The following is a 23,576-nucleotide window of genomic DNA, read 5'->3' on the forward strand; positions in this document are numbered from 1 at the left end:
AGATAATAGGTTGTCATTGCATGCAGTATCCTAAAGAAAGGTCAATGCAAATCAAAGTTTTGGGCCGATTTTATGGTATCTTGGGTAGTAGTACCAATTTAAGGTGTTCTGTTTTTTTCTCCGTTATCCCTCTGCTGCTCACTCCTACCCCTGCTTCTCAATTCTTTTAGTAGCATATTTTTCCCCCCGAATCAGCTCAGTTTTGTAATCTGTTCCACGGTGTTTTCTACCAAATTTTTACCTATCTAGAGGGGAGAATAAATCTGGGGAGAACAGTGACGAGAACTTATTATTTCCGTTGGGAAAAGTGTATGTAGAAGTGGATACCCTCAGTTTCACAAACTTTCTGGGACTTACAAGAGATTTCTTGATGGCAGCTTTCTAGAGTTATGTAATTGCCATAAAGTTACTGGAGACAAGTGAAGCAGTCGTCAGGGTGCATCTGAGAAGCTGAGATGTAGAACTTTGCATTTCCCTTTGTTGAAATTCATGAGATTCCTGTCGGCTGATTTCTCCAGCCAGTAAAGGTCCCTCTGAATAGTGGCACAACCATCTGGTGTATCAGCCACTCCTCCCAGTTTTGTATCCCCTGCGAACTTCCTGAGGGTGAACTCTTGTCCCATCATCCAGGCTCAATGAAGAGGATAAATAGTATTGGCCCCAGTCTTGACCCCTGGGATACACCACTGGTGAATGGTATATTCTGCATCAGCATGCAAGTTTGCACCAAAGGCGGTGTGTTGTGTTGTCAGTAGTTTCTCCTCCTATTGGCATTGAGGCATCGGCCTCAAAATTGGGTAACTGGCCAAAAGGAGCGATGGTGATACAGTAGTGTTACATGCCCAAAAGTGGTATCTTGAAGCATGCCCAAGAAAAAAAGAATGATGTAATGTGTCAGTGATGTTCATTTAAACTTCTTTGTACCTTGCAACATTTGACATGGAGTCAAATAGTGTTCCGCAGTAGTTGTATTTATCTGAGCACTTTGGAGGATTGATGAGTATGAATTATGTCCATGTTGCCTGTCTGTATTCCAAATTAGAAATATTAATTAACCAAACACGGTGCAATGCAGACTTGATTTGGTCTCCTTTTCTGTGAGTTAATTTGTTATCATGTTGTTGAAACTCAGTATTTTTTTAATTATGTGGTTTAAGGACATACTTAACATCTCTCCTCTGAAAACATTTGATCCATTTTGATGTTTAGCAATGAATTTCCATGAAAACAAAACTATTTCAAGGTGTGTGTCCAGATAGCATTCCTAAAATATTTTCTAAACCCTACTAAGCAGTATTTGTGTACATGTTTACCTAGTGGAGTTAGAGTACAGGCCTTTGGCAAGAGTAACTTTTAAAAAGTGTTTTTACCTTTCCTCTGTAGATATTAACGAATGTAGCGTCAACAATGGCGGTTGCCAACAGCTGTGTATGAACACGCTGGGAGACTATGAATGCCTGTGTCACTCTAACTACAAATTACACTGGAATAAAAAGGATTGTGTTGGTAAGGTACCTGGTAAATACATTTCTACTCCTGATGTGTCTGATGGCCATGTGGTTATAGTCAAATCTGAAAATCTTGATCTGTCCAGTTAAGTGGTATGAGTCATTATTCCTGGTATTCCACTTTACTTTTTAGTGAGGCATGATGGTACTGATGTTGAAATGGATAAAAACAAGCAAAACCCTCCCCAAAAAAACAGGAGATACTTTGAGGGATTTTGATGCTTTCTTTCCTGTGCTTTTATCTAGCTCATTTTTCTATTTCCTTTTGTTTCTCTGCATGAGAAAGTTTGCTGCTGATAGCTTTACCTAGAAGTAAGTTATGTATGTGGTACGATCTTCTAGTGGTTTTATTTTATTTTGATTTTCTGACTAAATAGCATATTAGTTTGCATGGGTGCTCTCAGGTACCAGCTACAAAAGCAGCCGCATGCTGATTTATTAGTAGAGTGTATGCAGATGTTTTACTTCTGTGAGTATTTGTTTTATCCTATTTAGAGACAAAGGGTCCCTTGCCTGGTAGTATGTCACCCAAGGTATTACTGCACTGCATTAAGAGTGGTGGGAGCGATAGATGCTTCTTAAGCTGCTCTTCAGATGTCCAAGTATTTTCTGGTAAGTCACAAACAACAAAAACAGCCGTATGATTCTGTAGACAATGTAAGAGTAGCAAACCTCTTAACTCTGATGGAAGCCCCAAGAAGTAGACGATCAACAGGGACCTTTCCTCTTTCACTGTAGATAATAAAGGGCTATACCCCTGCCAGTGTCCCAGGAAAGCCCCCCTTTCCTTGTCTTTTATAACCACTCTACCCTCAGATTCCCTTCTCGTGACAACTGTCTTTTTGAAGCTGGGGAGGACAGGGCAGAATTCTCCGTGCTCCCTGGGCCATTCCTTAATTGGCCCTGAGAGCCGCTGCTGAATGGGGCGAAGGCATTCCAGCCCTGCGTGGGGTCTGAGATTTTGCCCGCAGAGCCCCTCCACCCCACAGGACCCAGCATGCGGGCTCGGCCAGTGCTTACGGGACAGATGCTGCTTTTCTTCCTGAAACCTTTAAATTGCTTAGGAAGAGACAAGCTCTTATGTGGAGTATTTTATGAACAACATTGTTGAAAAAGGTGAAGATGATGATGCTCATCAATGAATTAAAAAATGTCTTTTATACTACAGGAGTCTTCAGTCTGTGCACAGTGCCTGTGTCTTTACTGTCTGTCTGTCTGTATGGTCTGTCTGTTAGGAACACAAGATGCCTACACCCTCACCTGTGGCAGGTCATCTCAGCTTAAGAAAAAGCAGCAAAATACAAATGCTTCCAGCTGGCTGGGTAATCACTAGACTTACTGTTGCATGATTTGACTGATTTCTTTTAATGGATAACTCTGAAATAAGGGCATTCCTGTTGACTTTCTATTTTCCCTCTCCATTATATTCCCTCTGGTTTTTCTTCCTCTTCCTTATGATTACAGCAGGAAATTCCCCTTGTACTGCTTCATCAGCATCACTCAAATGAAGACTATTTGAAAATGAATAAGGAAAGAGAAAAAGATCAGTAGTGAAATAAACAGCTAGGCCAGGAGGCTTATGCCTCTTTTTCGGCTTCCAAACTGGATAGTATTGGCAACATAGAATATGTTTAGGTTCAGCTGTTGGACAATAAACTTCAGAAAGCATTTAAAGATAAACAGATAAGAGGCACTATTTTATATAGAAATAAACTACTTTCTGAACTGGTTTGGAGTATCTCCTTTATTTCAGCTAACCTTTATTTGATTTATCCAATAGCAGATCTGGTCTTGATCTCATTTTTCCTCTTTCTTTTTTTTTAATTTAAAATCTGTCACACTTTTTTCCAATTCCAGTTGTGAACCAGCTTCACAGCAAGAGGAAACTGTCATCTCTTTAGGTTTTCTGTGATGACCAATTTTTCACTTTATATCAGCATATTTTTTGATGTCATCAGTATGATGTGACATTAGGGTTATCTAAATTTTCTATTCCTTCTATAAAATAACATGTCATTGTTTCTTCCCGAAGATACTTCAGCCATCAAGATAAGCGTAACCTTTAAATTAAATGAAGGAAAATGTAGTTTGAAAAAGACTGAGATGTTTCAAGAAGGTCTGGAACAGATAATACCAGGTATGAGTATAAAAATGCAGGTAAGCAGGTTAGAGCCATAGCTCAGGGGTTAAGTGCTTTCCAGATATGAAGCATACCACAAGCAAAGCATAGAAGACTGCAAACTTTCTGCTCCTCACTGACCTCATGAATCTCACTCCTTCCCAGCCATGGGTCTTGCAATAGTTATTTCAGATCACAGGACTTTCCTGTGACAACCTTACATTCTTGCTAGGAAGGCCCTTCTCCGTTTTTGTTTGTACCACTGCCAATAAATTCTCAGTAAAATCAACCATTCTTTTCATCCTTTTGATTTCTTCCTTTCCTTTCTCTCTCCCTATCCCTTCTTTCTGTTCTTTCCTTTCTCACCTGCTCCTTACTGTCTGATGCTGTACTGATGAATCTCCTGGCCTTTTATGCTGACTCTATTGCCAAATGGTTATTCCTCTTTTCTCTTGTCTTCCTTTTATACTTCAGCAGCCCCAGATGGATATAGTGAAATCAGCTTTTACATCTGTTCCACAGCAGAAAGTGTAGCCTGGGAATTCACAAGGTCAGCAGAAAATTAGGAGGAATGCATTTCAAAAAAGACCAAAAAAAAAAAAAAAAAAAAAAAGGGAGAGAGAAAGGAAAGGAAGAAATCACTAAACAATATGGTGAATCAGCATGTCAGTTTGTTTGTCGAGTAACAGTGAGAAGCTACGCTAGATGTTCACTGAAGAGTTATATACTCCAGAACCAAAGCTTATTCCAGGTGTTTTCTTATACTAAACCTTATTTCCTTATTCAAACCCTGAAAATGGTCTCCAAATGTCCTGTGTATGCAACCACTAGTTTATTTAAACACCACTATAAGCTAACATGTTTTTCACATGCTTCATATGAGTGCAAAATTTTTTCCCTCAAGTAGCCTGCCTAATGTAGGCAGTGTCCTGGTTTTAAGATGCTTTACGTAGTGCAAAGGCAATTCATTAGAACCTGCTAGCAAAACCCAGGGGAAGCAAGCTGAGCACTGCAGCCAAGCTCTCATCTGAGCGGTGAATCATGTCTCAGACCTGCTGCTGTGCCAGAGTGTCAGCCCAACAGTACATCTGTAGGTACACTGGAGTCATGATTCTATGTGGAGGTGTACCAGCTGAGAAACTGGCCAAACTGTTCACTGCCATGTGGAGTTGATCATTTGCTCCCCTTTAACTTGTCATGACAGCATATGTGCTGAGCACTAGTGAATGTTCAAGAACACATCTGGCCAAGCTTTTGTTTCCTTTAATTTTGTTCATACAGAGAGACATAATTCAGTAATGGAGAGCTTCCACTATGTAAACCTAACATGCAGCTCTGGCAAGAAAGTTCATGGAGCCCTCAGTAGGCTGACAGCAACTAGAGAAATTTTTATCACTGCGGACTTTGAGCTTGAAACAAGCCGAAAGGAGGTGACAGGTTGGTTGGAAAATAATCCAAGGTGCGGTTTGAAGTTTCTTGCTGTTTGCTCCTTGATTTCTGTATTTTTCACTTCTATCTGTATACAAAATGACAAAAAAAAAAAAGTATCTCCTGTTTTGAAAATGAATTTTACTGCTTTAAAAATAGTGAGGGATGGGGATAGTTTCAAAGATCAAAGAGCTGCCCATAGATTAAAGTCTTGTGGCCTGACCAGTTTTCTTCTAGCCTGGTGGTGTTGTCCTTAAGGATTTCTGAATTATTCACAGAAGTTGCTTTCGCAATGATTTACATTAGTTGCCCTTTTGAATTGGGTGGATTTTTGTGCGTGGACATTTCTAACATCTTTCATCCTTGATACTTTTCAGACACATGTGATGTGCGCTGTGCTCGGAAAAAGACCGAAAAGAGGTTCCGTAAAACCATTCGAACCTTACGGAAGACAATCAGCAGAGACCAGTTCCGCATTCGTGTCTCTGGCACGGACCACGAAGTGGCCAGAAAGTCTCTCAAGCTGTCAGAACCGCAGCAGTCTTGTGGCGTAGGACAGATGCATGTTGGTAACAGATGTGGTAAGTAAATGTAAATTAGGAACAAACCATTATGTGTGGTTTACTGTTTTTCTCAGGTCTGGTGAGCCTGAGGGGATTGTGGGATGCTTGTCTCCTGGACAAGAAGTAGGGGATTACTGTTTGTGCTACTGAGATCTGCCCCTCTATGTATTCATTGTTGCCATTTGCTGTGTTATAGCTTGGAATAAGGGCTCAGTGCACTGCACTTTGTTATAGTTGATGAACCGCCTACAGTAAGCTCAAGGTTAGAAAATGTGGGAGTAACATTGGGCACTAATGGCCTTGACATCATCAGTTATTTTTAACTCTGTATTTAATATCCAGTGTAACACTGTATTTCTGAACTCGTAAATGTTTCATCTCTCCTTCATTGCAAAGAAAAGGCTGAGCAGAGTTTGATAGCCACATTCTCTTTGCCGATTAAGCTCTGAGTCCCAGAGAATCTTCATGACAGTTACAAATTCATGGAGAATAGGGGTTTTATAGGCCAGTACCGAAAAAAATCTTAATTATAATGGCACTGGAGGGCACCACCATAGTGCAGCCCATAATAAATGCTTCCAAAGCACAAAAGTTAAGGAGAGGGGTCAGATGTTATCTTAATAGGGGCCTAACAACCGTGACAGCTAATTCAGGCTGCATAGGGTAGGCAGCATGTAGGTGGTTTTGTGAATCAGCAAGCCTTTAAAATGCTTGTCGGATTGAATTAGTACATCTTCCAGCAGCAACCCATTCAGCCTCAGAATAGGTTTTCCAGTCTAGTGTTGCTAACTCTAGAAAAACTTGGATCCATAGAATAGAAAAATGAATTGGTGGTGTTTAAAACATCTGTGCAAGCAAGCACAGATTAGGGAATTACTCAGGAATTCTGTTGGAAAAAAGCTATAAGTTTTTTCTTTTTTTGTTTTTTTTTTTGGTAACGTGGAAAGCTCACCAAGATGAGTTTACATGGATGTTTTCAAGCTGTTCTGTTGGATGCTGGAGGAAGGCTTTGAAAAATTGTCTCAATCCATTGTACAGAGCACAATATGGCTTTCAAGCAATTTGTGATTTCATCTGGAAAAAATAGCAATGTGTAAGCTAAATATACTGCAGGTAGAGAAGGCAACATGAGTTACAGTTAGGAACTGGAATAACAAAAAACCAAGATTTTTTTTTTAGGTAGCTGCAAAACCAGTTTACTTTCTCAAATGAGAAGCTTACATGATATTTCTGTGCAGCTCAGAGAGAAAAGGGGCTTTTTGGAGAATGACTGGAAAACTCTTTGGTATGGTGAGCACAAATAGCCTGTCCATGGTTAAAACAGAGACACTGAGCATAGGAACACAAATGTTTTGAAGAACAACTTGTAAAAGTCTAGCCTCTTCTGCTGCTGAATTGGTGCCACAGTTTGCTCTGGACATCTTAACAGGTGCTGCTGTGAGCAGTGGAACTAGTAAAATAGGATTCTCTGTGGGTCTCGTGCCTTAAGGTTCCATTTGCTCATTCCTGAAGAGGTGTAATTAGTAAATGAATCTTCCTTTCTTCAGCTGAAGTATTCAGACCATATCCTTGTGTAGATTTGCTGTGATCAAACAGGAGATGGAACTTGCACCACAGCCTTTTACTTGCATGGATGCTAAGGAGGTCCCTCATCTATTTGCATGTCCCCCACTTATTTACATTAAACATACAGAAACTTAGTATCTTTGAAACCTCTCTGCATCCTTTGTCAGATTGCTGGAAGTTGGGCAGAAAGTTCACTAGTTGCCGAGGGGACATAAAAGTCCAGGCAGAGGCAGTGTTGTTACATACGCCTCATTTCCTTAGAAAAAGCTGATTGTCCCAGCGTGTACTGGGGCGGCTGCTACTTTGACTGCCAGTCAGAAGGAGCTAAGAAAGAGACTGGGGAGAAGAGAATGGAGTGGGAACAGTGTGGAAGAAGAGGAAGAAGCTAGCTCAAGGGGGTGTGTGGGAGAGTTGGGTTTTTTTGTTTTGTTTTGATCTGATTGTTTTGTGGAGCTGCTGAGAACTTCTGGACAGGATCAGGGCCCTGCTAGTGATTCTGGGGAGAAAGCAACTCCATAGCAAAAGATACCAGGTCAGCAGATGGATTCAGTGAAGGTGGTGGATGTGGTCTCTGGACAGGCAGAGAACTTTGGCAAAGGGATTTTGCTTGGTCTGACCAGAGGAGCAGGAAGCAGTGAGGGGAAAAAAATGACTTAAAAGTCTTCTGTGATGCAGAGCGTGAATGAAGTGGAGGTTTCAGTTCGTTGTTTTCAAATACATTTTTTTAGAACAAAATAGTTGGAGTATGGCTGTTAGATGTAGTTTTATTGATTCAGATAGTCATGTACTAGTCGTTTTGTGGTAGACTTCTCCTGACACAGCACTGTCTGAAACAGTTGTATCTGATTAGCATAAGAGGGAAAGTCCAGCTCCTGCTCTGTCAGCTTTTGTCTTGGTTGCACACTTTTGGTGAGGTAGTACTTTTCCTGATTTTCCTGTCTTAACTCCTACTGTCTGCAGTGGGGTAAAGCACAGAATAACAACTCCAGAAAGGCACCAGGAACAGGCTAGATGTGATTTCCAAGCTATTTCATAGTTTTTAATATGCTGAATGGTTGCATGTGTGTGTCTGTTGTTCTTTAAGCACCTGTTGACGGTAAAAGGGGGTTCACTGCTGATTCCAAGGGATAGTGTATTTTATTTCAAGTTTGCTGTTTAACATACACTTCTGTTTGGGATTTCCTGATGCTTTAGAGGTTCAAGTGTTGCGTTTGTCTACCTTGTTATGTGTGAGCTCTGTATCAATCAGTAAGCATATTTAGCATTGGCTCACGTTGATTAATTCCATGAAATCCTGTGAACAGCTTCCAGGGAACAACCTGCAGTAGGTCTCTACCAATGTATATCGTAGAAAATGCATATGGCAAAATGGAACCTTCATTAGCCTTCCCAGGAAACTGGATTCTTATAGCAGGAGTGTGATCTTTTCATGCTGGAGTAAGGTAAAAACCATGTTTTTGAATGACAGTGCTTCAAGACTGGACGAACCATCGAAGGATGCTGGAAATGCTACATGCTTCTGTGAGAGGAGATTTGTCTTGGGCAGAATGCAGTTTCATTCACTAACCTGGCTACAAGTATTCTTTCTCCCATATGAGCTAGACTTTAGACCGATGTAACCACCAAAGACCCAACTGTTTAAATACTAGCAATTCCTTATCAGAAACTGGTTTACCAGGAACCTCCATATTGACAGAGAAGTTGTACGTATTTATTGGGACCCTTTTGCCCTCAGGCACTTTCCACTGAGGGAGAAACAACAAGCATTTTAGCTGCTTTTCCACTGCTTAACTGTCATACCGTGATCACTTCACATGGAGTTGAAAGTACACCTTGCCTGTTCCATTTGGTATTTTTTTGTGTTGGATATATGAATAAGAGATGGAAGGAGGCAATGAAAAGTACCATTCCCTGAAATTGCTCCGTAAAAGGACACGTGAGCATGCCCTTGCTGCATAGTAGTCGCAAGCGGATTCATCCGAAAAGCTGTCACTTCAGGGAACAGCAAACATAAGCAGCGCTGGTATAGTCACTGCTCTGATGTAAATGCTGAGCAGCTTTGTTTTATGTGGGAGGTGTTGATGCATTTCGTTGCTCAGCATTCAGCAGTTTTGTCCCTTTAGTTTAAAGGATGCAAATAAAATATTAACATTTCATCTCAAAGTTTAGATGTGGTATGATACTGGCATTATAAAAGTATGAGATTTAAAGAGAAAAGCAAAGTGCTGCCTGTCTTTGCAGTTGTTACAATTTGTAGTTGTGTTACACAACAGAGGACTGTATGTTGCGGGTTTTTTTATAATTTTATAAAAATCTGACAAGAAATTAGTTATTAAATGGGAGAAAGGGTGCTATTTTTCTGCTAATCTGCTTGCTCTGACAATCAGATTTAAGACACAAATCCTTAGGATGCATAACCATCTCATGTGACCTAAACGTGTGAACTGCTAAAACACAATAACTTAAAGGATGCCGCTTCAGAATCAATTTGCATCAGTTGTTTGTGATTTTTCCCTATAAAGTCAAGGCATCATTCTTAAGAAAATGGTGAATTGGTAGATCATGACCTCCTGTATGAGGTTCACCTTCTCAGCCACTGAGATACTACAGCATTTGTCTATAGGAGCAAATGCTCAAAGGCTGAAGTGTTGAAAAGAGGGGAAGAGCCTTTAAATGTCTTTGTAACTGTTAATCCCAGTTCCCTGTGGGCCCCTCTCTTCCCCCCTCCCCCCTTTTCTTCTTGTTTTTGCATCAGAAAAGCTTTCACATATTTTTTTTTCCTTTAAAACAGCTGCATGAGACTCAAGACCAGGTTTTTAATGGGTATTGAAGACAAACAAAGACAGTGGCTGCAGAAATGAAGTCTACTAGAGGCAATTGGTTCTTTTGTTCATTTGGAGAAAAACAGGCTTCTGAAAAAAGGGCAAAGTCAGCCAGTGGAATTCTGATTTAATGTCATTATTTGCAAATCTTCAGATCTTGTTTCAACTGGGTATTTCCCATGTGTCAGGTGGGATCATGCAGTTTTTGAAGCTCATATGCTTTTTTGATTTCATTTAAACAACTGACAGGAAAAGTTTGAACTCTTAGGGATGTTTCTTCAGTTTTGTTAATGGGTTTTTGGGTTTTGTTGGTTTTGTTGTTTTGTTGTTTTTTTTTTTTTTTTTAGAGGGTTCATTCATGTCATCCTAATTTGATGAACAGCCCTGTGGATTTCTGTGGGATTATTTATATGTTGACATAATGTCCTTATAATTAATGTTACTGTAATTGAACCTAACACCAAGTCTGTTTGTTATGTTAAATTGGGCCCTGGTGAGTGCTGTGAGCTTTTAAACAAGCTTTCCTCATTACCCCTGCTCTGTGCTCCAGGCGGGTTAGATGAATGGCCTCTGCTTGGACCATTTCTAAGTGGTAGATGGGGAGGAATGGGAACGATTTACAGGGAATATGTTTGTGGATCAAATTATCTGGACACTGGTATGAATGACTTTGAAGATCTTGTTTTGATGTAGTCATGTGAAAAAACTGGATGTATTTAAGAGCTTGAGGCATTAAAACTAGAGCATCACTTGGAGTAATTTTAATATTTGCATTGAATAATGATATTCATTAGGCTGTAAATAGATAAATCTGTATCTGGATGTATTAACCTCTTACATGCACATAGGATCTGTTAAGGCTTGACGTGTTTGGTGTGTCTCAGACGTCATAGTGGGGGAAAGAGAGGGTTATGCATATTTAAAACTTAATTTTCCCAGTCTCTGTATTTTACATGCTTTATAAACTTAATCCAGAGTTGTTTGCTTTTTTCAAGTCTCACTGATTTCAGACTGTTTAACACCATTGAGAATAAGGCTCATTATTGCATGTAGTAGCATCAGCTATGAGTATATGTGGAGTACCCTCATAGGCCTATCCATCTCAGCCTAGTCTCTCCAGTTCCAAGAGGCATACCACATGCTGCTTCATAAACCAGTGACTTCTGCTGTAAAAGCAACTACTGCTCCCCTTGCCCACTCTGTCTTGCAAGGCCACTCCATGTGCTGGGATTCTGATAACAATGTGCAGGTGACTTCTGAGCAGAAAGTGGCCAACTTAGGGTGGTGGTGTCCTGTGAACCCAAACCCCATGAGCACACGGGACAAGCACCACTGCTCATCCAGCTGGACTCCTCTGTCAGGCTGGTTTGTCTCCAGCAAGATGTTGTGGCCCAAACAGATGTTCTTAATTTTAAGCAGTAGTTTAAACTGAAAGAGCTGGGTAGTCATTACATGGCTTTCTCTTCACGTTGGGTCAGCCTGTCCTTTGTCCTCCCACTCGATCCTTTTCTCTCTCCAAGCTAGTTCACAACTGTAACTGCTACACTGTACACAGCTTTTATTCAGCTGGTTTTGCACACCCTATTACAGTGGTGGTAGCTAGTTGGACTTTATTTTAGTTTTCTTTCTGTTGTTGCTACCGTTCAGGAAAATAAAAACTAAATAATTGAATTGATTGGTTCAATTAATTGATTGGCTAGCTTTGATTGGCCAAAGTTTTGGGTTGGCCCAGGTTGATTTTACACAGTTCCTGCCTTTTGCTCTTAGCTCTGTGTTCCTCTGCAGGCACTGTCACAGTCATAGTCTACCATCCTGCTGACCTGCCACAGTGCATCACTGGGGCAGCCAGTGTGAGCAGAAGACAGCAGAGAAATGAGGCCTGAAGCAGTTGGAGTGTAGCTCCAGTGCAGTTTAATGGACTTTAGATTAACTCTGAGCAAAGTTGAATTAAAATGTCAGCCTTCTTTCATTACACAGAACCTGCTAAATTGCAAAAGTCCTGACAGTTGATCAGCTCTAATACTTGTGTAAATGTAGTCTTTGTATCACCTGGCACTTTAGTAGTCTAGCTGCTGACCACCTAATTTGGCTTTGAATTCACAGACACAAGATGTTAGTGACCTGGTATTTTTTTTCTTGTTGCTAGTTAGCTGAAGTTTCAGAACGTACTATAATGGGAAATGAGAATTGTGTTTTATGCCCTAATAAAACTTAACAGGATGGGGAAGGACAAATAACTTGTGACTCTTGCCCCAGTCCACAGAATCCTGGAAATCAAAAAGTAGCTGGAGCTCACAGTGTGTCTCAGTGTGGAGGTAGGGCACAGAAACAGACCATCCAATGCTTCTGCTCCATCTTTCTCTTGCACTGAATAACGGAATTCTAAAAGCATCCAAGAATGTCCCATGTTGAGGATCTCAGTGATGTCTGAGGAGATCTTTTGAAGTTTAATTCCTCAATGTAAATTTTCAAAAATTAGGCACTTTGCTAAATAATCCTGGCAGATTTAGATCAACTCCGTTTTATTCCACAGGGAGCTCTACTGTATTACAACACATGGTTCTAAGGCAAGTAAGGTGCAGATGATAAAGTTGTCAAGAGAGATCTGATGGGATAAGTTCTCAAAGTAACATTTCAGCAGAAGTGTTCGGTTTGGTTCCTGCCTGGGACAGGTTTCCTTTGAGCTCCGTCAGCTGTCCTACTGTTACGCTGGACGCTGAGCAAGTTCAGGAAACCTGAAATACAGTTTAAAGGTTGAATTTGTATGGTTTTACATGTGTCAATGTAAAGTACATTCCGTTCGAAACAAAACCAAAACAAGACACACCCCCTGCCCCCAGTGCAAAAAAAAACCCAAACCACCCCAAGTTTGACATGTGATTAAAATGAAGGGAAAAAGACAAGTTAAGGGCAGAGAAAAGATAGTCTCTAGTGAGGCCACTCCGAGCACTGATTTCTTACAGAGTCACAGCGTTTTTTGAAGGAAGGATATTCGCACTGATCTTTCTGTTGCTTCTGGGTTACCCATAACCACTTCTCAAAATCACCTTTACTAATCTGGATTGTCTTTCCTTGTCACAGAATTGTAAATAGTGCTCTTTCCTTACCTTATTAGGAGTGCTGCAATGAAAGCCTTAATTCATTCATGTTTGTTGAGTTGCACAAAGAGCACAGAGATGAGTGTTCTGTAGGAATGTTTATAAAATGAAGAAAGGCTTCAAAAGTGTGGAAGCAAATGAATGTGTGTCCTTATGAGAGCAGAAGTGGTGTGTGGTGGAAAAAGTTAGAACCAAGAGCTAAGACTTCTTCACTAGCTTTCATTGATAAGCTACAGAGCATTACTTAAGCTGCTGTATTTTATTTTTAAGCTAAGGAGGAACACTCACTATTCCACTCAGTGTATCAGCCATAAACAAAACTCTTCATCATTGATCATGACCGGTAGTTAATGCCCTGCTTGTTGTTAGTCATATATCCTGAAATGAAGCCAAGGCCAATTTAACTCCCTAACAAAAACGGCTATTCACAGAGTGATTTATTGGAGCTATAAACTAAAACTAACAGTTTATTATCGTAACAGATCTTTAAAAGGACAGAATTTTTCAGCACAGCTGAACAACTGCAACAGTGTTTTGTGCTTTTCCAGAGCAGGGTAATTATTAAATACTGGCACTGAAGCCAGTTCTTTTGTGAAAAGCTTGAAAACCAGAATTTCTCAAAGATACCCATAAATATTGCTGGGCTTGTTAGATGATATCGAGATTGTGTGTTTAGGTAAAATCAGTCGGACTGAGTTAGTGCTATCTACGCACCACACAGAACACAGGAATGCAGTGCACGGCTGGTCATTATCCAGGATCCAGTATCAGAGGAATGGCAAGAATATTTCTGCTTTAAAAGACTTTGGGGCACATGTGATGTTTAGTTTAGTGATTTTGCATGATTACTTGTTGTGCTTGAGGTTTTCGCACAATTCAGTAACACCAATGGTTATGAAGTATGAATATTCAATAATATTAAGATACTTATAGAAATCTGGAAGTACCTTTTTGCCATCTTAGGTTCAGTACTAAATTATTTCATTTGGAAGAACTCCAAGGGTTCTTTAGCTAGAAAGAAGAGATAATTGAATATAATTGCACTGTACAGATCAACAGAGAATACTGGACAGGCCTAGTGTCCAGTGTAGCCTTTCAACAAAGTGTGAAATCCATTCCAGCTCACAGAAGAGCAGCAAAGGTTATTGGTGTCTGTATCAGTTTTACAGGGTCCATTTGATGTTCTATCTGTTGCTAGCATACAGTTCTGACACCCTAGCTCCCACTGCCCAAGTAAGGAGGAGAGCAGTTTCATCGTGGGGTTTCAGGTCCTGTGCAGGCTCACTAACATACCTTCACCTATAATGTACAGGTTGAAGCAAGTGTGGTCTTCCTCTTCCAGATCAGTGCTCACCAGGTGAATATTCTCCTGATGGCTTCAAACCCTGTCTGCCATGTCCCCTGGGAACATACCAGCCTGAAGCTGGGAGAGTATCCTGCTTTCCCTGCGGAGGAGGTCTAACAACGAGACATAGCAGCGCATCCTTGTTTCAAGACTGTGAGACCAAAGGTAAGGTGGAGATTTTGAACAACTGCATTGCTCCAAGGCAAAAGTAAGTGCTGATGCTACAAATGGGGCATTCAAAGAAGAGTCATTCTCCTTTCAAGGATCCCTCCTTCCAGGGGTCTTGTAGTTGTTTGGCCTGCCTTGGTTGCAAGGAAACTCAATAAAGCCTCAATTCTTTTTATAACTGATTTTTTTTTTTCAAGACTTGAAGGGGTTGGGAGATGTATCGAAGTTAGTCAGTGAAGTCGTTGATATGTGAAGTCATATAAAGGAACAGCAGGGAGGAAAAAAAAGTCTCAAGAGAAAAATCAGTATGCCTTATTGACATTTTGGGTTTGAGCACAGCAGCCACATGAAAATGTGAAGGAGGGGATTGCAGTCCTGGAGGATAAGTAAGAAAATAGTTTCTTCATGTTTATAATGAGAAACTGGCTTGGATGCCTTGGGATATACATAAAAAACTAGCATTCAGCTTAACCCTGCAGTACCTCAGACAGCCCTCTAAATTTGATCACAGTGGAGCTGACATGCTGTTAGCTCCCAAGGTTTTCCTCACAGGAGTGAAAATCAGCTGAGGATCATATCTTTAAAAATGAAGGAATTTTGTTAGCATCTTAGTTATCTAGCTCTTAAAGCATGGGTAAAAGAACATCACTTTTATCAAAATCACCTGAAGAAAAAGTGTTAAGAGAAGATCTACTGCCATCGAGTAGAAATAAGAGATAGAAATAAGGTCCTGTTGCAAACATTTGGTAGTGGTTTGGATTAAGAGATCTCTCTACTGTAATTAAAGATATGTTTACTATTGAGAATTGCAACATAACAGAAGAATTTTGCAGTATGGTTGAAGAATTAATGTTACCGGTAATAATGTGATAGCTAATAAACTTCAGTGAAGAATCACTGAATCCACAAATGCTGTTGTTTTGTAATTGATTTTGCAAAGTTAAATCACAGAAAAACCACATTAGAAACTTTGGATCAAGATAAGAGGAACTGATTTCAGTTTTATTCAACATAAACAAAACCGGGTCTATAAATGAGGTTTAGTTTTCAAATTAGAGTGGAGATTAAAGGAAATTTTTGTGTTAACTGGAATGAAGAGCTTGGGGATTTGCATGTGGAAGAGGCCACATGAGACATGGAATCACAGATGCAAGAACTATTTGGAACTTGTATCTGAAGCATTTGGATTGAGGGGTGGAGCGTGTAAGGAAGGATTCCAGGCTGAGCTAGTTTACAAAACTCAACAAGACTAGAGTTATTTGGGAGTAAGCAGAGCTTAAAAAGAATAGAAAAAATGGACTGTGCAGCACAGAAGACTACATTTGAAAAGCAAGGTAGTAAACTATTTTGACGTTGAGCTGAGAGAGGTGAACTTGCCAAATGAGGTAAAAGGAGTAGGAAAAGATTTTATTTTAATTTTTTTTTAGTCCCACAAAGAAAAATGGCAAGGATAAAGAAGCAGGGTGATGATGGAGTTAAGAGCAAAGATAGCATATGACTGATGCTCTTGACTGCTTTCTGCCAGTACAGATGATGATGGACACAGATGCAGAATAGCTAAGCAAAACCAAATGAAAAGAAGCATAACAGAGATGTAAGAAAAGGTGCTTGGGGTCCTGTATTCTCACATTGCAGTGAGAGAAGGGTATCTTCCTGTCTGCATGCAGGGAGCTAGGAAAAAAGTTAAAGTCTGCCAGAAAGGATTTTTTTCCCCTGTCTGTCTATCTCATGTCTAAAACTTCCATAAAATCTGCTATGTTTATGAAAGAGCTTGTATGTCAGAATGAAGACTTGCTTTGGAGATGCAGGAGGTGCTCTCAGCAAGCCTGTGAGGGCTATAGTTTATGTGTCTAGCTTATGTGATGATTTGCGTGCCACAATGAAATCAAGTAGCAGCAGATCTGTTGGAGGTGGCTGCACCCTGAGTCATGGCCTGTGGTTGCAAGACAGTGTGTGGTTGTGAGAGAAGGGTGTCGATAGACCAGCTTAGTCACTAATACTGGTACAATGTGCCACTTGTAGAGGGCCAAAGTCTTTCACCTCTGCTTGTGGTGAGCTGATTGCAGGGGTATATTAAGATGCAGCAGCAGCGCACATGCTGCTTGGCATTAGCTGGCAAGAAAGAAAGGTTGAGTTAGTATTTCCACATACAGTTCATCTTTCAAGTCAAATGTCAGTGGCTAGACCATTTGGTAACACACTGTTCTACTTGGCATCCTGCTTACAAAATCATGGTGGTTATACTCATACCCCTGTATCTTTTATTACTGTTTCCACACGGAACTGCTCTATACGGTTGTGTTTGGGACTTCTGAACATGCACAAGTGACTAATAAACTAAAATCTGTTCAATTACCTCTGCTTTATTATCCTTATAGTTTAGGAATATGGCACTGCAGTTACTGAAATTATACCAGGTCCCATAAAAATGCATTAAATCACATTCTAATATGCTACTGCCACCTTTTTAGTCATGCTGCATATGTAATTGCTCTCCAGTTCAGTGCTCACCTGGCCATTTTTATAATACCACAACTCATCGGTGTATTCGCTGCGCAGTTGGGACATACCAGCCTGAGTTTGGACAGAATTACTGCATTTCATGCCCTGGAAACACCACTACTGATTTTGATGGATCAACAAATATAACACAGTGCAAAAGTAAGTATAGAAAGTGGTTCTGATGATCTCTTGCAAATAAAAAGACTGGTCCATTAATATTCAGGGTGGCTCTAAGGGCAAAATTTAGCTTTGCTCCAAGGAGCTTGGAGAGAAGACAGTGGTGGTGTTCCTCTTTTGTTGTCTGCCTGCTTCTCATTCCACATGGCTTACTGAGGTCCATGAGAGACCATTTCTGCAGACTGGTTTCATCACTCTTGTTAAGGTGACTGTGTCTTGCCAGTTGGTGCTGGGTCACTCTGGGTCTTGCTGTTAAATCTTTCTCCCATGATACGGCAGACAGAGTTTGTGTTCTCGGTGCACTGATTTCTTTCCCTTCTATCAAAAGGAATGGAATTTGGCTCACAAAACTTAATATCCCTAGCAACCAGCTCTTCTTAATAACAACCTTTGAAAGAGGCAATTACTGTTCTGGAGTATGGTAGCTGTAGTGTGGGAAGTTGAGGATGAGTTAAAGAGGGAAAATAGAGGGCAGAGAGGCAACTCCTTGGAACTACCTCTGGAGACACCTGTATACACATACATACATGGAAATATGTTTCTGAGAACTGCATGTCTCTCACTTAAAGAATCCATTCCCTGAGCATGTCACACCTGGCCATCGCTATTATGGTGCTGTAGTGCCCAGACCCTTGTGGCCACAGAGTTGGAGAGCACAGGCAGAGTATCCTGCACTGGGATACCAGAGTATCCCCCATTCTGCACTGGGGTTCATCACCTCTTACTGCCAGCAGTGCTATCTGTGCAGAGAAAGAGCCTTCTATACTCCCTATTTTGTGCTGCTGCAGGCATGGTGCCTGAGCAGAAGCACCTCAGACACCAGTTAGACTTCTGCTGATGCTTCTATACAAACATTCTGTCTGGTACAAGCAAGTGGAACATCCTTGCTTTACCATTTCTCTGTCCTCTTACAGCTGCCTTGCTGCTTGGCTGTGGCTTGGTCAATAGCACCTGCTGTGTTAACAGGGACTGGTCTATTTGCATGCCTCAACATTGATTATAACACAAAGGCGGAAGCAGGCAGCAGTGTGAAGTGAAGCTGGCAAAGAGAACAGTACCTGCATCAGATGCAGAAGAGAAGTTTGTGATGGTTGTCCGTGTCCTGTTTCTGACTGTAGAGCAAGCTGTAGGATGACCTGACTTTGCCTAGTCTTGCATACTCCATTGCTTTTTCAGATAGGCAGTGTGGAGGTGAACTGGGAGATTACACTGGATATATTGAATCACCAAACTATCCTGGGGACTATCCTGCAAACACTGAGTGCACTTGGAATATTAACCCACCGCCAAAGCGCCGTATTCTGATTGTGGTTCCAGAAATATTTCTACCAATAGAAGATGAGTGTGGAGACTACCTGGTGATGCGAAAAAGCTGTAAGTCTGAAATATCTACTGAGGCATATGCTGTCTATCTCGGTGTGTGACACAGGTTTCTGTCATGCATTGCTGTTTACATAAACTAAATGTAGTCTGGCTGGCCTCTACTTAAGAGTAGAAATTTCTTTGAATGACAAATTGAGAAATCCTATTTGGTAATGCTGTTCCATAGGTTCAGGTGAAACAAGGGTGCAAGGCTGTGATGTGTCAGTGAACTCAGAGAAATATTGTTAAGAAGGAGTAGGTGGTTCAAGCTAACTAGTCATGAATTATGCCAAGCAAGTCTAGCCTGGGTTAGGAAGGAGGAGATGCTTGCTATTCCCTACAGGTACCTGGTGGGTGAATAAACAGCTTCAGTTTCTAGTATAGGTACATCCTTCAAACAGTAGACTGTTTGAAAGTGAAAATATTCCTTGACCAAGAAGTCATTCATTGATGGCCTGCCATCAGCCGATGGCCTGCCACACTTTGATTTCTCTTAACATCTTTCCATGGTAGTTGAACCTATTTTCTAATTGTTTATTAGTATGAAGGATTGTCAGATAACTGCCTATTGTCTGTTTTCTTTGAAAGCTTCTTCCAACTCAGTGACCACGTATGAAACCTGTCAAACCTACGAACGCCCTATAGCTTTCACTTCTAGGTCTAAGAAGCTGTGGATCCAGTTCAAGTCGAATGAAGGGAACAGTGCCAAAGGATTCCAAGTTCCTTATGTAACATATGACGGTAAGCGGATGTGAGCAGCTGAGCTGGTGTGGACTAGTGCAGCTGCAGCAGTGCAGAACTCCTTGTGGGCTGCTTGACCCTGCTAAGCAGCAGAGTAACCCAGCGCTCTCAGCAGTGTCACTATGAGACTACTCCCAGTAGCTCTTTCCATTTAAAGGTAGTTTAAGGAATTCTGCGTTGCACTGCAGTCTTAAGTGCCACTGTATTTCCAGTCTTCTACTAACCTAAACAAAGACCTGGGATTCTGGGTTCTGACCTGCCAAATGCAGAGCTCAGAGACAGATGTAGGTTTTATGCATTTTTGTGCCTTCCTAGTTCTGGGTTGCTTCAGGTGGCAACAGAGGCCCCCAGTTAGGAATTGGGCAGAGCCCAAGTGCCTCTGATTTATTGTGTTGACACTGTGATCTGTAATCTAGTATCAGGTAACAAAACATCTATATTGAAAAGAAGCTTGAAGGGCAAGAGTTTCATCCTATCCTTGTCAGAGTCACCAGGAGTGAGGCTTTGCACTTCAGCATAAATGATGTGGAAATAAAATGGCATGTTTCTGTTCACACTGGATTAATTATGAAGGAGTCATCCTTGCTGTGGTCTGCAGAGTTTCATCAACAGTGGATAATTAATTTTTCAGAGGACACCTCTCCTTTTGAAGCACTTCAAGTTTTTATTAACCCATGGGGTTTGCCTTTTAAGAAAACTTCCTCTTACCTTTTTTTTTTTTTTTTTTTTCCTTCTTGTAGAAAGAAGTCAGTAACAGGTTGTGTGTATTTATAGATAAGTTTCTGCAGTGAAGTTGGTTTGAAGAAGGCTACTTGATTACAGGTCTACACTACACTGCTGTGCACTACAGTCTTAGGTGCATTATGATTTCTTTCACTTTTGACAGATTGATGCTGAGCAGCTCAGCAGAGTACACTGTTTTCATAGTAAACTGTGTTTGTAGTTTCTTTACAGAAGAGAATTTGGAATATTTTCTGACTGATAATATGAGGGACAAGTACCCTGGTTCTTTTGGGTTAGGGCTTACATGTGTAACCAAGGAGGTAATGAGTATGTAAGTGAAGTGAACCTGCAAAATTACTCTCTTGTGCATTCTCCATAGAGGACTACCAAGAACTAATAGAAGACATTGTTCGGGATGGTAGACTTTATGCATCTGAAAATCATCAGGAAATACTTAAGGTATATTCGTTCCAATAAACATGTTGGTTTTGATTGAAAATGACACTATTTCGTACCAGTGAGGTTGCCTCCTGCTGTGCATCAGATCTGCTCTTTGGTGTACTAGGCACGTGCTCCTTCGGGAAGTGGGGTGAATCAGCACGTCCTGATTGTGTAGAGCAATGGATATGAGACCCTTTGCCCAGAGAGGTTCAAAGTGGATCAGACCTACTATGGTGAAGATAGCCCCTCGAGCCTGATGTAGGCTGTGCTGGAAGGAATCAGTAAAGCAAACTGAGGGACATGGGATTTAATTTGGAGAAGCACTCGGTGCTGCTACTTGTAGCCTGTAGATTAGCAAGGGCTTTTCCTGGGTGAAGAATATCTCTTTTGTGCATTTCACTTCTCTGACCTTGGCTAGGGGGCAGTTGCATGGGCAAGTTGAGTGGATGTCATCCCAAGTAAATATTTCTTTTTCTGGATACCGATCCAGTGTGTTTGGTTTGTGTTTTGTTTTGTTTTTCCTTTTGCTGTCTTGGAAGTATGAGGAGGGTGCTGCTAATCATAAAGAATGTCAGCCTTGCTCCACTAGTTTCTGAGCCCCTGAAACATTATTACTTGAAAAGTAAAATGCCCATAATCTTTTAGGAGTTAATCAGTCATTAAGATTTGATAATACTGACCCTCTCTTCTATGGAATTACTATAAAATCTGCTTTCTGTTTTCTAGGACAAGAAACTGATAAAAGCATTGTTTGACGTGTTGGCACATCCACAGAACTACTTCAAGTACACAGCCCAAGAGTCGAGAGAGATGTTCCCAAGATCCTTCATTCGGCTGCTGCGCTCTAAAGTTTCCAGATTTTTGAGGCCTTACAAATAGTTGGCACTGTACTTAAAAAAACTAACCAGCCCTGGGCATGCACAGAGGGGCTGTGGTAGGTGGGGCTGCTTTCTGTGTTTTACACACTGGCAGAGAAACTCCAGGGAAGATTGCCAGCTCCATTCTTGGCAGAGTTTGGCTTTCTCAGCTAATACAAATATTTTGATGAACAGAATTTTGACTCCTTTCCAGATAATACCATTTGGGTACCCATACTTCATGAGTCTTTGAATTGGAGACTGCCCATAATTTCTGTAACTGAATGGTGCCAAGCAGAAGTTTGTAGACATCTGCCCTGCTGCTTCATCAGTAACTCTAAAAACTAATGAAGACAGACAGACTAAGTAGTGTGGTTTGGGATGGACTCTGGTCTGCCATTAATGCATCTTACCTCAACAAAGCTGCGTTCATGTCTGATCTCACTGAAAGTGAGAATAAGATTGGTGTCTCTCTTAACTTTTGCTATGCAGGAAATTCAGAGCCGAGATTGTAATAGTTTTAGTGAAGCCAGCAGGTCTAAGAATCGCACAAGGTGTAAGATTTTTTTCTGAACTATACATTGTATGAAGCACATGGAGGAATAAGCAAAAGGTTGACTATTAGCTTGAATGCTCTGGGTCTGAATCACACTGTGTTCATGCTAATGACGTATTGGTTTAAATGGAGTGATACCAGAATAAAACCAGGGCACCACAGTAATGGAAAACAGACCCTGATCCTCTGGACACTTCCACTTTGAGCTGGCTGCACATGTTACAACAGAACAGATCCTTTGCTAAATCCTGGTGCTTTCCCTGTGCATAGGCCTGGGACAGCATGAGACATTGGCTCTTCCAAGTAGTATAAAATTCTGTCCTCTGAGCACCTGCAGTTGAACACACAAGCCCCATTTTAAATGCAGGCTTTGTATAGATTATGCTCTTGTACATCACCATCTAAACCTCTATAAGGTTCTTATACGAGCCTCAATCCGTATATTCCTCACCTTATCTGAGCACCTTGCAGTGACTTTGTTGAGCAGAGAAAGGGTGCTTCTCCTCTCTTGCTGGAGAGAAGTAGATGCACAAAGGTATTCCTTAACCAGACTGTGGCAGCAAGAGCTGTCTGCGTCAAATGCTGTTCCAGATGCCCATCTCTGTCCTTTTCCTCAGGTTGTGTTTCTGATGTGAGAGGAGGCTAGTCTGAAAGGGCCTGTAGGGAGAATTATGTTGATCAGAATGTTGTCTCAGTGCTTTTCTGTCCACGCTTACATTACATCACTGTCCTCTGGCTGTGCAAACCATTATGTCAGTGTAATGTACATTCTGGGCCTTCTGCCTTGTAGGGAGGCGGCTGCAGTCCCGCTCATGTGGAGGGGCTTTACAGGCTCTCGCTTTTGGTCACTGGCGGTGCCGAGTGGTGCAGTGGGTGCCAAGCTTTTTCTGCGTGCCCCTGAGGAAAGGTACTGAAATTTTGCAGTATAGCCAGGACAGATGCTCCCTTTCCTAGGGTGTGGAGTCAGATCTCCCTGGGTTTCATTGCATTGCTATGTGGTATGTAACTGTTGTCTGTGAATAATACTACACATCCACAGTGTGATAGATGGAGCCCTCATCCAGAGCCAGGGTCTGAATCTCTTCCCTACACGGCTAGGAGCAAATGAATACTACCGAACGCGGCCTCGCTGAGGTGCCGTGCGGTGGCGGCCCTGTTCTGTGCCCTGTGAGGCAGTGCAGCCTGTCATGTGGTAAGGACGTGGCTTGGTCACGGTGTGATGGGAGGGGGCAGTGGCCCTAGGCCACAGCTGGGGAGCAGAGCCTCTCAGGGTGGGGTGACGTGATGCTGTGTTCCTCTTGCTGCTGCCCTAAAAGAATCACCATGGTCTGGGCGGAGGAGGGAAATGGCTTGTCTTGCAGCCAAGGGGCAGAACTGTGTCCTGTGTCCTGGCTGGCTGCACTGGGGCTCCTGCTCCGGGTTTCTGCGGCAGGGTGGTGAGTGCCCGTGCCAGGAGCGGGGCTGCCGGGCCTGCAGCAAGGGGAGCAAACAGGCCTGGGGGGGAGGAGGGAGGCGGCGGGGGAATTAGCAGAACAGAGAGGAGGCAGCCCAAGCCCTTGTGTGCTCCTGGCTGGTGTGCTTCATCCTGAACGGGGTCCCT

The 23,576-nt window shown here is 41.7% G+C and overlaps 1 protein-coding gene across 2 annotated transcripts in view; it reads left to right on the forward strand.

The window, feature by feature from the left end:
* SCUBE2 (signal peptide, CUB domain and EGF like domain containing 2) overlaps positions 1-22,504 on the forward strand; it is a 41,496-nt gene extending 18,992 nt beyond the window's left edge. Inside the window, exons 11-22 of one of the 2 annotated variants that reach the window (XM_026850617.1) lie at positions 1,384-1,506; positions 2,004-2,120; positions 2,744-2,830; positions 3,541-3,645; positions 4,909-5,064; positions 5,433-5,636; positions 14,447-14,614; positions 17,117-17,278; positions 18,473-18,670; positions 19,247-19,399; positions 20,502-20,581; positions 21,290-22,504. In XM_026850617.1, coding sequence (XP_026706418.1) covers positions 1,384-1,506; positions 2,004-2,120; positions 2,744-2,830; positions 3,541-3,645; positions 4,909-5,064; positions 5,433-5,636; positions 14,447-14,614; positions 17,117-17,278; positions 18,473-18,670; positions 19,247-19,399; positions 20,502-20,581; positions 21,290-21,442 — 1,706 coding nt within the window. In that variant the 3' untranslated portion in view covers positions 21,443-22,504. The remainder of the gene's footprint in view (positions 1-1,383; positions 1,507-2,003; positions 2,121-2,743; positions 2,831-3,540; positions 3,646-4,908; positions 5,065-5,432; positions 5,637-14,446; positions 14,615-17,116; positions 17,279-18,472; positions 18,671-19,246; positions 19,400-20,501; positions 20,582-21,289) is intronic. The other variant, XM_026850618.1, reaches the window with a different exon arrangement.
* Positions 22,505-23,576: the final 1,072 nt, after the last annotated feature.

Source organism: Athene cunicularia (assembly GCF_003259725.1).
Source record: "Athene cunicularia isolate RWA chromosome 5 unlocalized genomic scaffold, athCun1 chr5_part2, whole genome shotgun sequence".
NCBI lineage: Eukaryota > Metazoa > Chordata > Aves > Strigiformes > Strigidae > Athene > Athene cunicularia.